The 12,328-nt window shown below is 41.8% G+C and overlaps 1 protein-coding gene across 1 annotated transcript; it reads left to right on the forward strand.

Moving 5' to 3' along the window:
• Positions 1-1,813: 1,813 nt before the first annotated feature.
• On the forward strand, positions 1,814-11,574 carry znf281a (zinc finger protein 281a). Its single transcript, XM_047572542.1, has 7 exons — positions 1,814-1,948; positions 3,737-4,190; positions 6,144-6,245; positions 6,719-6,845; positions 7,376-7,459; positions 7,560-7,678; positions 7,780-11,574. The coding sequence occupies exons 2-7, from the start codon at positions 3,786-3,788 to the stop codon at positions 9,376-9,378; spliced, it is 2,436 nt and encodes an 811-aa protein (XP_047428498.1). The 5' UTR covers positions 1,814-1,948; positions 3,737-3,785; the 3' UTR covers positions 9,379-11,574.
• The last annotated feature ends 754 nt before the right edge of the window (positions 11,575-12,328 follow it).

The raw sequence follows: 12,328 nt of genomic DNA on the forward strand, positions 1-12,328 counted from the left end.
CTTTGTCTCTTCCCAAGGGTTTACACTACTATACAGGATTAATAGAGGTTTTAATGGGCTAAATAACTAAGATATTAACTAATATCTAACTTATTCTATTTTTCTATTCTATTCTATTATTTTATTTTATTTTATTTTCGTTCCTATGTCTGGTTCATGTATGTTCTTTCTTATCTTGGGACTCTTAGACAAAACAATTTCTCTGTGGGGGTCAATAAAGTGATCTTGAAAATTATTTTGTTGTTGAGTTTTTTCTATTAGTTCCAAGTTTTTGTCTTTCAGTCTTTAATGTTTGCAACCATGTTTAATATTAAATCTTCAAAGTAATTCATTATTTATTTAGTTTCCTGGTTTGAACTAGAGATATATTCTAATTATGGATTTCATATTAGACTCATCAGGCCGCTGCGGCAGTCATACATATTTAAAGACTCGAAGACGAGAGTGATTTCAAAGATTTTACTGTCAGCTGTGTCATCGTGGACATATGAAAAGAGCAGGGACATCAAAAAAATAAATCCTCTCGCTGACCCTTTTTGCATTACTCTACTGTCTGCATTTATATTATACCCTGCTTTCTGAATTAATTGGCTCATTAGAAAAGAGAATTAGGAGTGGGGGGTGTGAGGCCTGACTCTGATGTGCTCTTAGATGTATACATAATCATTCATCCAGCAGATCTAAGGGCTTTGCTTCGAAAAACATCTGCTACGAGGATTTGAATGGCTGGTGTAAGACTGTTCTTGTGAACTATCTGTCTCAGATATTTCAAATTACGTCCATTCAATGTGATGTTATCTAGATCATCAATGGTAAAGCAGAAAAATGTCAAACCAATCCTTCCATTACACTTTGGTGTGTGTGTGTGTGTGTGCGTGTGTGTGTGTGTGTGTGTGTGTGTGTTTCTTTTACTACAAAAAATAACTGTGTTAAGTGTTTTGAAACACTTCTCTTTGCTCTTTACTGTATTTCCTGTCTGTTCCATGTGAATCCTCTTCGTATCTGTGGTAAATATTGGAGACTCTACTTCTCTACTAGATACTCCAGTTTCTTTGTTGGTTCAGGTTGCATGTACGCCATAAATCTGTTTATAGAATAAGATAGAATGACTACGATGAAAGTTGTTTCAACTGCTATGCAAATGCTGCATTCATTATACAAAGCAAAAGACATTGAAAAAAAATGAAAAGAGATCATTAAAATCTGTATAAAATTTAGCCAGTTATTTTTGTATTTTGTACTGTTCCTCCTTTAGCACAGCCCAATGTTCGTGAATACTTTTACTTTAAAATAAGCACTTTTAATATAATGCACTTCCCAACCGTGTACCTTTATTTGGATAGAGATAGGGAAATGTCCCTGGTGAAAAGCTATCTGCATTTTGTCTTTTGAGTTGAAATTATGCAAATATATATTTGTTCTTTCTTTCTTTCTGCACCGCATACTTCTTCAGAAACTCCATGTACTAAAAACGAAAGAATGCAAAGTTGTATTTACTCAAGCGCGGACGATACAGTTTTTGCATCTGGTTCTTATTGTTTCTTTGCTCCAAACACAGCCTTAAGGTTAGAGGGGTATGCAAAACTTTCCAGATAAAACCCGAAATAATACATTATGTAAATTAAATTAACAGATCAATACAAATGAATTAACATTTGCTGTGATGAAGACACTTTTTATTATTATTATTATTATTTTTTAAAATGTAGAAGTGCTAACTTAGTCTCCGTGATAAAGAAATCCGCTGGCTGTTAATGGAGCTAGTTCCAGGTCTTATTGTTGTGGCTCTTCGGGACGCGTCTGCCTGCGGGTCCCAGAATGCTCTGCGCCGAGCCAAGATGGAAGAACCCAGCAGCTGCGGGAGAACAATGTTTTGGCTTTAGATATCAAAACGGACAGCTGAGGTTGAACTACGCGAGCCACGGCGGCAGGTCATGGTCCTGCACCGGTAAGTGACTTTCATAAAAACCGACTTTGAGGCAGAGTCGCCGGCGGCTGTGGTGAAAGTCCTCGTATGGGACAGACGACAAAGCACAGCTCGCTGCCGCTGTGTTGCCGCTAGTTAGCTGCTAAGTTAGCCGTCTCGGCTAGTCGGACGAGCATCATTGTTCGCTGGAGTTGTCTGGGCCGTTTGTTATGGCTCATGCCCGTGCTGTCGCCCCATCACTTACAGCCGCTTAAATCTCCGGAAACAAAGCCAACAACTCGAAGAAAACAGTTCAGAATAAGCCCGAGCGCTCTATGATGGTCATGTTTTATTATTTTCATCCGTAAACTAGCTTTCGCGAATGATAATTTTTCCACCTCAAAGATTTTGTTTGCCTTGTGTACGTCCTGTGTGGCGATACATCTGCCTCTAATTCAGCACATTTTTTTTAATCGAAAACCTAAAACTAAAACCGCGTTCACAAGATTTAAAAGCAGCCACCTTTCCCACGCGTTATCTTGTTTTTTTTTCTCCTCACGTTTGCGCGGTTTTGGCGACGACCGTGTCAGAGCCGCTGCTGTTATTGCATGGCCATATTAATTATTGCCTGATCCTGCATCACAAAGAAGAAGAAGAAGAAGGGCCCCGCAAGAGTGCTTAGCCACACGGTTAGCTAGCTCGCTCATTTCAAAGCGAACACGCGTGGTAGTTTTCACAAGTGTACGTAGAGCAGTGCTTTCTCTGCGCGGACCCGTTCGTATAATAAAGCCAAAGTTAGTCAGAGAAAATGAACTTTTGGTTCGTTTCTTGACGAAGTTGGCTTTGTGCTGTAGCTGAGTTGGTTGTTCGAGCTAGCGGACCATCCGAGCTGAAGGCATCTGGCAGCCCCCGGACAGTACTCATTATGAATAGGCAGGGGTAAAAATAAGTGCGACGAATATATGGTAATTGAATGGAAAATTTATAAATACGCTGATAAGAGACACGCCAGTTATTTATATTGGACTCTAACATTGTGTGTGGTCATTTTTCAGTTAAATCTAAACAACTGTTGTTGCGTAAATGTATGTAAAAGTATAACCGTACCAGAAATCTGCATTAAGTCTGAAAACGTGAGATTGAAACCCGAGTGACTAATAGATCCAGTTGTTACAGAAATAAGTGGCAGAGCTTTTTCACATCACAGACATGAATCGCCAGATGCACTTTGATCACTGTGAGCAACGTAGTAATTACTAATATGCTGGAAACCGTACTCATTCAGGGCAATTCCACAGCATCCACTCAATTTGTTTTCGTGTCAGCCTCACAATCGCACCAGCAGTCTTTCTAATGCAGTCTGTGTGCACTCTCATTGGCAGATAAGCTCATGCAAATAGGATGACGGGGTCAGACAGGCCCATCAAACAGATTAAGTCACAACTTCCATCCTGTCATTCCTCTTCTCATGTTGCGTCTGGAACTGAGGTCCCCGTCACCCCTGTGCCCTGTAAAATATAGAACATACACACTGTAATCGACCTGAGAGAATTTTGTACTTGTGTAATCTCCGGCTTGTTTCCACATGTCATTGTCCCAGACTGTAGCCCTTTGTTGACCCACAAACCATCAGTTTAATCCGACTAAGCGCTTGGTTGTGAGATCAGAGGCCGTGACACTGATTCCTGAAGACTAAGCTTAACTGGCTTCATAACTGTTGTCTGTCGTCTATTATTTGTGTGTATGACCACAGACAAAATGTATTGTTACACTGTTACAATATATCATTACTGTTTCTCACATTTGCTGGTGCTGTTATTTCCCTCACAGGATGACACTGATTTCCACCTCATAGTTTTCCTGCTCGCCAGCCTTCACCATGAGCATCATTCAAGACAAGCTAGGGAATGAATTCCTGCGCTCCAACGGTAGCATGGACTCCAATTTCGGAGCGGGCATGATTATGTTCAGCCACCTCCCCCCGGTGACCAGCTTCACCCGGCTGGCTGCTCACTCCGTCATGCAGGACCTTCCACCGCAAGAAATGATCCTGAAGAAGGAGCGTGACTCGCCTGACTGCAGCATGGGCACCCATGGTGACAGCCTGGGATGTTTGGGGGCGGGAGACTATGTTCATGCCATGGGCATCAAGCAGGAGAAGCTGTCAGAACACGATTACCGCCTGCCACTCTACCCTGGAGGTCTGGGGAAGAGCACAGAGCTGCTGGAGGTTACCGTCAGTAACAACCAGAACCTGCTGGGCCATGACCTCAACATGGGCAACGTAAGTACTGCTGATAGGACCTCGATGTGTGCGGGGACATGGTATTGCGAATCGGTAGCTATCCTATACATGTATGATTTGTCATAGTTACATTTCCTCAGTGAATTAAGTTTGGAGCTGAAACAATTAATGTGAATAATAAGTTGGTTGATCTAAAGAAAGTAAATATCCGCTATTGAAAGGGGAAAATACCTATTATGAAATACTCTCAAACATGAAAACTCATTGTGTTTATTTGTTGGTTTTGGTTGGACAAAGTCAGACTTATTTTCTCAAATAATAAAATTCTGGTTTGTCAAAGGTCAAGTTGTCCATTGTCAGTGGAGTTCAAATCTGGAAAAGATAGCCACTTAACTGTTGCACCAGTCAAAGAAGAGGAAATAAAAATACAAAGACTGCATGACAGAGTATAATATTTTTCCTTCAAAAAAAGACTTTAATGAATAATTTTTTGTCACCTTTTTAATGGATTGATTAGAACACTGATACTTGGGGAAATGGTATATCGAAAAATAGATGAACATGTACAAATGTACTGGTTCACAAACATTACGTACATAAACATTATGCATCTTTCTTTATATATATATATATGATAAGATGAATGAATTCCTGGAGACAAAAGTCTTCATCACTAGATTTTTGTTTTCTTTTTAAAGTGGAACGTTGAGAAAAAAAAATACATTTTTCACACTCATGACACAGTCTGAGAAATGCTGTCAAAAAACTAACAGCATTTATTCTCAGTTCCCATGTAATCAACACGGCACCGTCTTGTACCTTAGTGCATTATTGCTTTATTTGTTTTTCTCTGGTTTTGAAAGCTGTGAGATTTAATATTGGCAATATATTCCCTCATAGTTTTATTAAAAAAAAAAAAAGCTGTTTATTTTGAATAATTTTATGCCCAGTCGGCCCTGCTGTGTTGTCAAGCAGCTCATCTTTTAAAAACCCGAGGGGGAGGAGCCTGATGGAGCAGCTGAGGAGCTCGTGTGAAACTAGTTATGGAGACATAAATCTACTGACGGCTTGAGATGCAAAGTAGTTTCTCTTTCTGGGGAGAAGGGTGATGTCATCCGCCCTCAGCATGAATGAGAATGTCTTGGCAAGGACACAGCTGTCTCGTTTGAGCTTGCACTTCATTTCAGACGTCTTTTGTGCTCATTCAAATAGAAATATACACAGCCACACTCCCATAACAAAAGCAAGTCTACAGAGGTCAACACGGCCGTATATTGAAAACCACAATCAGTTATTATCTTGACTGAGCTGCCTCTTTTAAAATTGTATAGTCAAGGACAATTTCCTGTATTCACATCAAGAGCATTAGACAAGAGTGACGTCTTATTTTGACATATTCATTTTCCAGTTATATAAAAGAGAAAAGCTATAAATCCTCTGCTTAAATTTTTTTTTCAATAAAAATCAAATAAACGATTCGTCACTTCTCAGAATTGTAGCTTTACTTAGGTTTGTGCATGTTGGGATGGCATTTTTGATGAGTAAGGCTGTCTCTAGTTGGTATTCTGCTGAAACAGAAACTTGTTTTACTTTGGCTTGGCTCTCCTGTTTTTACTCTAAAGAGGGGGCTGATTGTAAGAACAGCAGGTGTATGTCCACATGCGCCCTGTCAGTGTCTGTGTGGTAGCAGTGTGCTAACTGAGTAGCAGACCAGATAGAAAGTACTTGCAACGAATAACCGGTTGCATATCCACGTTGCCTGTTAATTTTGTGTTTTCTTATTCCGCCCACCAGTGTCACGTCTCGCACAATGAGCATCCAATAGACAATCGGTAGATATTGTCCAAGTGCTTTGTTTGTTTGCATGAGCAACAAACATGAGCTTGTTTGCATGATGGTTTTAGACTAGAGGTCCTTAACCTTCAATCAAGTGATTTCCTTGTTAGGGTTCGCTCTCACGGCCCTCTGCCTCTCCCTTTGTCATCCTCACAGCTGCCCAGCCAGCTAGGAAAGGAGCCCACAGGGAGAAAAGGTCGGAGGTCAAATGGTGATGGACAGGAGGGTAAACCAAGAAAGAAGAGAAGCGAGGCAAAGGTTTGTCCTGGATTTATTTATGTTATAAATGCAGTCATATTTTATTTAGTCCTCGCCATGCCTGGTTATTTACACCTGAAATTACAAAATAGGTTTATTCATTTAAAAATGTAGAAACATAAGAAAAATGCAACAAAAAAGTTTGAATATAAGTACTTTATTTTGTATAAACATGGTGTTGTTTTTTTTTTCGTGTATATTAATATTAATATTTATGAGTGAGCTTTGTGCATGGTTGTAGTTGCCTGTTTTTATCTTGTGTTCTGGGCAGCTTTGTTATTTGTTGACACTGACAAAGTTACAAGACAGAATTTGATCTAAAAAAAAAAAAAAACGACTGAATGATGATGAAGAATATAAACAGAATAATTACGTAGCTTGCAGAAATATCCTACATCCCAGAGGATTCTTTTCAATAACATAGAAGACGAGAGACTGAATCTGACCTCTCTCTCTCCTTTATTGTTTTACAGCAATCAATGATGCTGGATGGAGATGGAGGCTGCCTGTCACCCGGAACCAAGCCTCACATCTGTGAACACTGCACTGCATCCTTCAGAAGCTCCTATCACTTACGGAGACATGTCCTCATTCACACAGGTATTGGAATGTGCAGGTTTACCACCAGAGTACAGCCGTAGGTCATTACTGACAGGGATCTTAACACAACCCACACTAAGGCCTCTCCATTAATGGTGTGCACCACTGCTTCCTCCTTGCTACAGAACTGCGCAGCAATTAAAGAACTACTCTCTATTTTCTTAATCTCTCCTTTACTACGTTTCAAACTGATTAGCTGTTACATTATTATTGTGTCATTCCAAAACTGCCAGTTCAGTGAACTAGAAAATTGATTTAAAGAGTGGAATATAAACAAAGGTCACACACTATTGATCATAGTAGGCTTGAGCTCTGTTTTCCTTTGTACTTTTTTTTTATTTTTTATTTAAACTTGAGTGAGCACTTGTACAGTCATGAAGTTGTAAAGGGGAAAAATCTTCTACATGTGTTTGCGTTATTCTGTTATGCTTCTGCGAGTCATGCTCTGTTAGTGAACCTCGTCTTAGGTGGGAAATCAACTTCCGATAGTTACATCACAAGCATGTACATCTCCCGTGGTCCTATTTCAGGTGAAAGACCCTTCAGATGCAGTCAGTGCAACATGAGTTTCATCCAGAAGTATCTTCTCCAGCGGCACGAGAAAATTCACAGTGGTGAGTGATTGTCGACAGCCATACAAGGGTCTTTGTCCAACCCTGTGTGTGTTTCCAGTGAAGCGTCCCAACCTTGAGCGCTGCTGTTTTTGTGTGACAGGAGAGAAGCCATTTAGCTGCGACCAGTGTAACATGCGTTTCATTCAGAAGTATCACATGGAGAGGCACAAGAGGACGCACAGTGGAGAAAAGCCGTACAGATGTGAGACCTGCCAACAGGTTTGTGAACCTATTCAGTCGTCCTCTCTGCTGGGATTGATCGTCTTGTGTACCTATTCATGTTTATCGCATTTTTCAAATGTTGTGTTTTTGCTTTTCAGTATTTTTCCAGGACAGACCGACTGCTTAAGCACAAGCGAACCTGTGGAGACGCCATAAAGAAGGGGCTGGATCCCGGGATGATGGAGCTCGGTTGTGTAGACATGGGACATGGCAGCTATGGAATCACTCAGGGAAATGCTGGGAGTACTGGTAGGAAGAGAGGAAGGTCCAAAAACGCTGGAGAGGCAGGGGAGCGCAAGAAGAGGAAGGGAGATGGAGGAGGTGGCAGAGTGCCTCACATTCAGGGGGCTGTATCTGGAGAATACAGCATCCATGAGTACTCTGTGGAGAATCCAACAGTGTCTTCCTCGACCGAGCCAGGACCCAGCATGCAGCACGGCCACCACGGCCGAGCCCCAAAGATGGCTTTTAAGAAGGCCAATCGTAAGGGCCTGGATAAAGCAGGTCTGGAGCAGGACAAAGCAGGTTCACTGCAGCAGGGTGGGGGCATGGACGGTCTCGGCCTCATGCAGGGTAACGGCGCCAAAGTAGGGCCTACCACCAGCAACTATGACGACGCCATGCAATTCCTGAAGAAGAGACGTTACCTTCCAGCAGCAAATAATGCAAACGCCTCAGGGCCCGCAGTGACCGGGGGAGCCAACAACGAGTACGACGTCAGCGTTCACTTGTCTTCCCAGCCTTCTGTCATTCACGGCGTGGTCTCCAGCGTGTTGGACAGCGATGCTTCCCTCGGTCTCGACAAGTCGGGGATCCCCGACGAGGTTCTGCAGAGTATCCTCGACCACTACTCCCAGAAACCAGACGCCTCCCACCACGACGTTCACTTCGACATCAGCGACCACCACGTGGACCTGAACCCCGCCTCAGCCGACGCTCCTGACATCGGCCACCACACTGACACCCCCAGCCCGTCAGGAGACAAAACTGTGATGATGCACGAATACTCCCGTTTCCTGCTGCAGGCCTTGGAGCGCACCAGCCACAGTGCCAGCTTCCCCCTGGGCCCCGTGCCTCCTGCCTCAGGACCCTTCACTAGTTCTCACCCAGGAAATCCCCTCTATGCTGACAAGAACATCTACACTACATCCCTGTTGGAGTGTGGGTACAGCCAGTCAGTGGCCTCGCCTTCGCTGCCCTCCTCTGTGCCAAAGTCTCACTTTGTGATGCTGACAAGCTCCTCACCGCAGCACAGCTTCCACCTGAGCAGCCTAGACGCCCCCACACACCAGCAGCTCACCCCTTCTCAGGAGCTCACTGACCAGATGGAGAAGCAGCACTCCTCCACTCCCCCTTCATCCTACCAGATCAGCCCATCTGACCTGAGCAGCCAGAAGGACCAGCAGCCAGTCAAGAACGGCACGGCGGTGGTGTACCCTCTGGCTCCCTCGCAGGATCTGGCATCTCTGGACTCCTCTAAGCCTTCCTACCAGATAGAAAACTTTGCCCAGGCCTTTGGCTCTCAGTTCAAGTCAGACGGCCGTGGCTTGTCTTATGGCACTGACTCTAGCGGGGCGGTGGTTCACAGGATACGGACGCCTGTGTCTGAATTCTCAGGGTATAGTAGTTTGTTATCTGATGTCAATGAGCCAGTAAGTACAGGTTCCAAAACTCCAACAAGCCAAAGCTACAGATGAGAGCCTGAGAGGGAGAGAACACTCTGTCGTTCTTATTTTAATTTTTTTAGTGCTCCTATTTTATTATTATTATTGTTATTGTTATTATTATTATTTTTTTAAGTGACATCTATATTTTAATTATACTGATGTTCTGTCCTCGTGCCCACTCTCCTCTCCCAGCAATAAGCCTGCAAGGCTTCCCGCAAAATGCAATTTTTTTTAAGTATGGATTATTTTTAAGTTAAAAGTGTATTTACTGTTTATTCTTGTCATATTAGTGACTGAAAGTACTTTTGGAGTAAGCGTAGAGTAGTGCCGGACATATTTCTTTTACAATGAGCTGGTGTTTGAGCAATCAACGTTACAAGTGTGGAATAACAATAGAAATAATGGCAGGGAATAGCCCAGAATTGAAATGGCAAAAAAATGTCTGTTACAAGGTTAAAAGTATTACTCAGGAATAAGTGGAAAAGCTTACGAGGTACAGTGAGCCCTCTTTTCAGAAGTGTATGTTTGCGACTTCAGAGAGGATCTTTCTTATGTTTTGTTACTTGTTGAATGAGTGTGACTTAAACAGACTGCTGCCAGCTCACTTGAACACTGAAAACACTTTCTACTTGGCTATATAGAGATTATGGTACTTTCATGTCAATGTGAAACTCATATTTGCTTCAATAAGGGCCATATATATATATCTATATATATTTATAAGAATATATATTATGTAAAATAACAGTTTTAATCATTCTGGGGATCTGCCAGTTGAAGTTGAGGAAGAACGAGGGCTGGTTCCGGGGCTAAATGTTGTCCTTGGTATATTTTTGGAGAACAAAAGTGATGTTGGGGCTTTTCTTTGGCCAATAGAGGTTGCTGTTGGACAGCGATGGAATGGCCTTCCCCTTTTCCTGTTCTCCTCTTCTTCCTCTTAAAAAGAATCCAGTTAGCACTTTGAGCCGCTTTCTTACATTGAGTTAAGTGTCCCGTCGGATTAAGGAAGCTCAAACATCAGGAATGGACTGGCTTTTTGACAGGCGTGTTGCTGTATGGGCATATGCAGATGGCGTTTCTTTGGCCTGGAGATACAGTGGGATGGGAGTACCCTTTGTTTGGGGAGCATGGTTTTTATGAGACGAAGGGAGGGGAGGGCTGAAATGTGAAAAGTGGGATTTTTTTTCAGGAATATTTTCTCTTACTTTTAGGGAGGGTCTAGCTCAGGAGGGAGGGAGGGCTTTTAAAACTATTTAATCGGGATAATGTAAATGTAATTCATACCCCTAGTTTTAGTTTGACTTGTTATCCACCTTAGCGGCTTTCTTATTGATGACAAAATGTGTTAGTGATCAAGTATTTGTTCAGCTGTTACTGAGGCAGCCTTGTGCGCTATGAGCCAAGAGGCGGCCAACCGGAAATGTGTATACATTTAGATCCTTGGCGAGCAGACTTGTCCCGTTAGAAATTGGGTGCCTATTCCTCAGAAGTACAGATGCAAGATATTGTCTAGTAAATGTTAGATGTACTTTCTTGCTGATTATGAAATGTTTTTGACTTTTTTTTTTCTTCAAAGACAACAAGTGCGCTGTCTTCCATAGCAACAACTGGCCTCCTGCTGGAAACGATATCACTCTGCTGTACGACTCTTTGTGCCCGTTGTTTTAAGCAATCATTGAACATGGCAGTCAATGCAACGCTGTAATATCTTAAATTTGCCATGTGGAACAGTTGAGGCGTTAAACCAGAATACCTCATATCACAACAAACCAGGGACAACGGAGTGACGGTTTGATGTATGTAGCAGAAAAGCTGTTGTATGTATAAAAAAAATGTCTCTGCGGGACTATTCTGAAACAGTTGTGTACATTTATGACCCATTAAGACTCTTGTTTCTGTTCAAGGGTTTTTGTAAATGTCTCACACCAACCAGTGTTTCTCTTCAGTTCTCCACATCTTATTTGCCATACTGTTTCAGTACGCTTATTGTTTACAAAAAAAAAATGTACAAAACACTACATTCATTTTGACCCCTGTATAAATTTATTTTACTATCTTTTCCCCCTTTTTTGTATCACCGCCAAATTTTTTAGCTGATATCTTCCTCTTTTTTTTTTTTTTGTTCTTTCAGATTCTTGTGACACGTTTCACAAGACTGTACTTGTCCAATGAAATGAAAACTGATTAATTAGGGAGAAAACAATAAAAGCTGTTAACAGAAAAGTGCTTTGACTCCATCAGTTCTCTTCTGCTGAAAGGCTGATATCGACACACAAAAAACTATAGTTAAATTTTGCAGTATTTAATCTCACCACTGGGTGGTGCTAATGTTGTAACACTGGGCTCCTGTCGCACCCAAAGCTCATTTGATCTGTCCAAGTATAAACATCATATTAGTCATCCTGTAAAACACGGATTCTGCTAACTTCTAGTTTCACATTATCAACTAAGATTCTAAGAATTGTTATGTACAGATAAGCAGTGCAGCCTCCACCCCGAGCCAGTTTGCAGTCATATTGTTGGTTACTTGGATTCAGATAAATGGAAGTAAGTCATATAAAACAGACAAAATGTGAATGCGTGTCATGACCTATATATACTTGGCTCAAGATTGAAATGAATGCAGCCCCCGTCCCCCCTTTAAAGTGTCACCTCAATGACCTGGATGTTCTTGTCAGTCACTTCTATAAAGTCACATCACACCTTATAAAATGCTGACCTGAGACTTGGTGTCGCAGGGTGTAATAAAATAAAAGCTTTGTTCTGTTTTGTAAACAAGTGGAACACCAAGTGGGTGTGGATTAGTCAAACATAGCCGCTGTAGCTTTGTGGGAACGTTTTTTTTGCATTGCAAATACTCTGGTTAATATTAACCAAACCGTCCATATTCATCCACTCTCAAAAAATGCGATTTTCTAAACCAGCATTATGTTTTTTAGCGTTTCCTTCATGTGATATCAAAGTGGCTGAATGATGGGTT

This window comes from Mugil cephalus, chromosome 20 (genome assembly GCF_022458985.1).
Source record: "Mugil cephalus isolate CIBA_MC_2020 chromosome 20, CIBA_Mcephalus_1.1, whole genome shotgun sequence".
Taxonomy (NCBI): Eukaryota; Metazoa; Chordata; class Actinopteri; order Mugiliformes; family Mugilidae; genus Mugil; species Mugil cephalus.

Coding starts and splice junctions, on each gene's coding strand:
- znf281a (XM_047572542.1), top strand. CDS start 3,786: ATGAGCATCATTCAAGACAAGCTAGGGAATGAATTCCTGCGCTCCAAC. Junction 4,191..6,143: donor ATGACCTCAACATGGGCAAC/GTAAGTACTGCT, acceptor TCATCCTCACAG/CTGCCCAGCCAGCTAGGAAA. Junction 6,846..7,375: donor ACATGTCCTCATTCACACAG/GTATTGGAATGT, acceptor GTCCTATTTCAG/GTGAAAGACCCTTCAGATGC.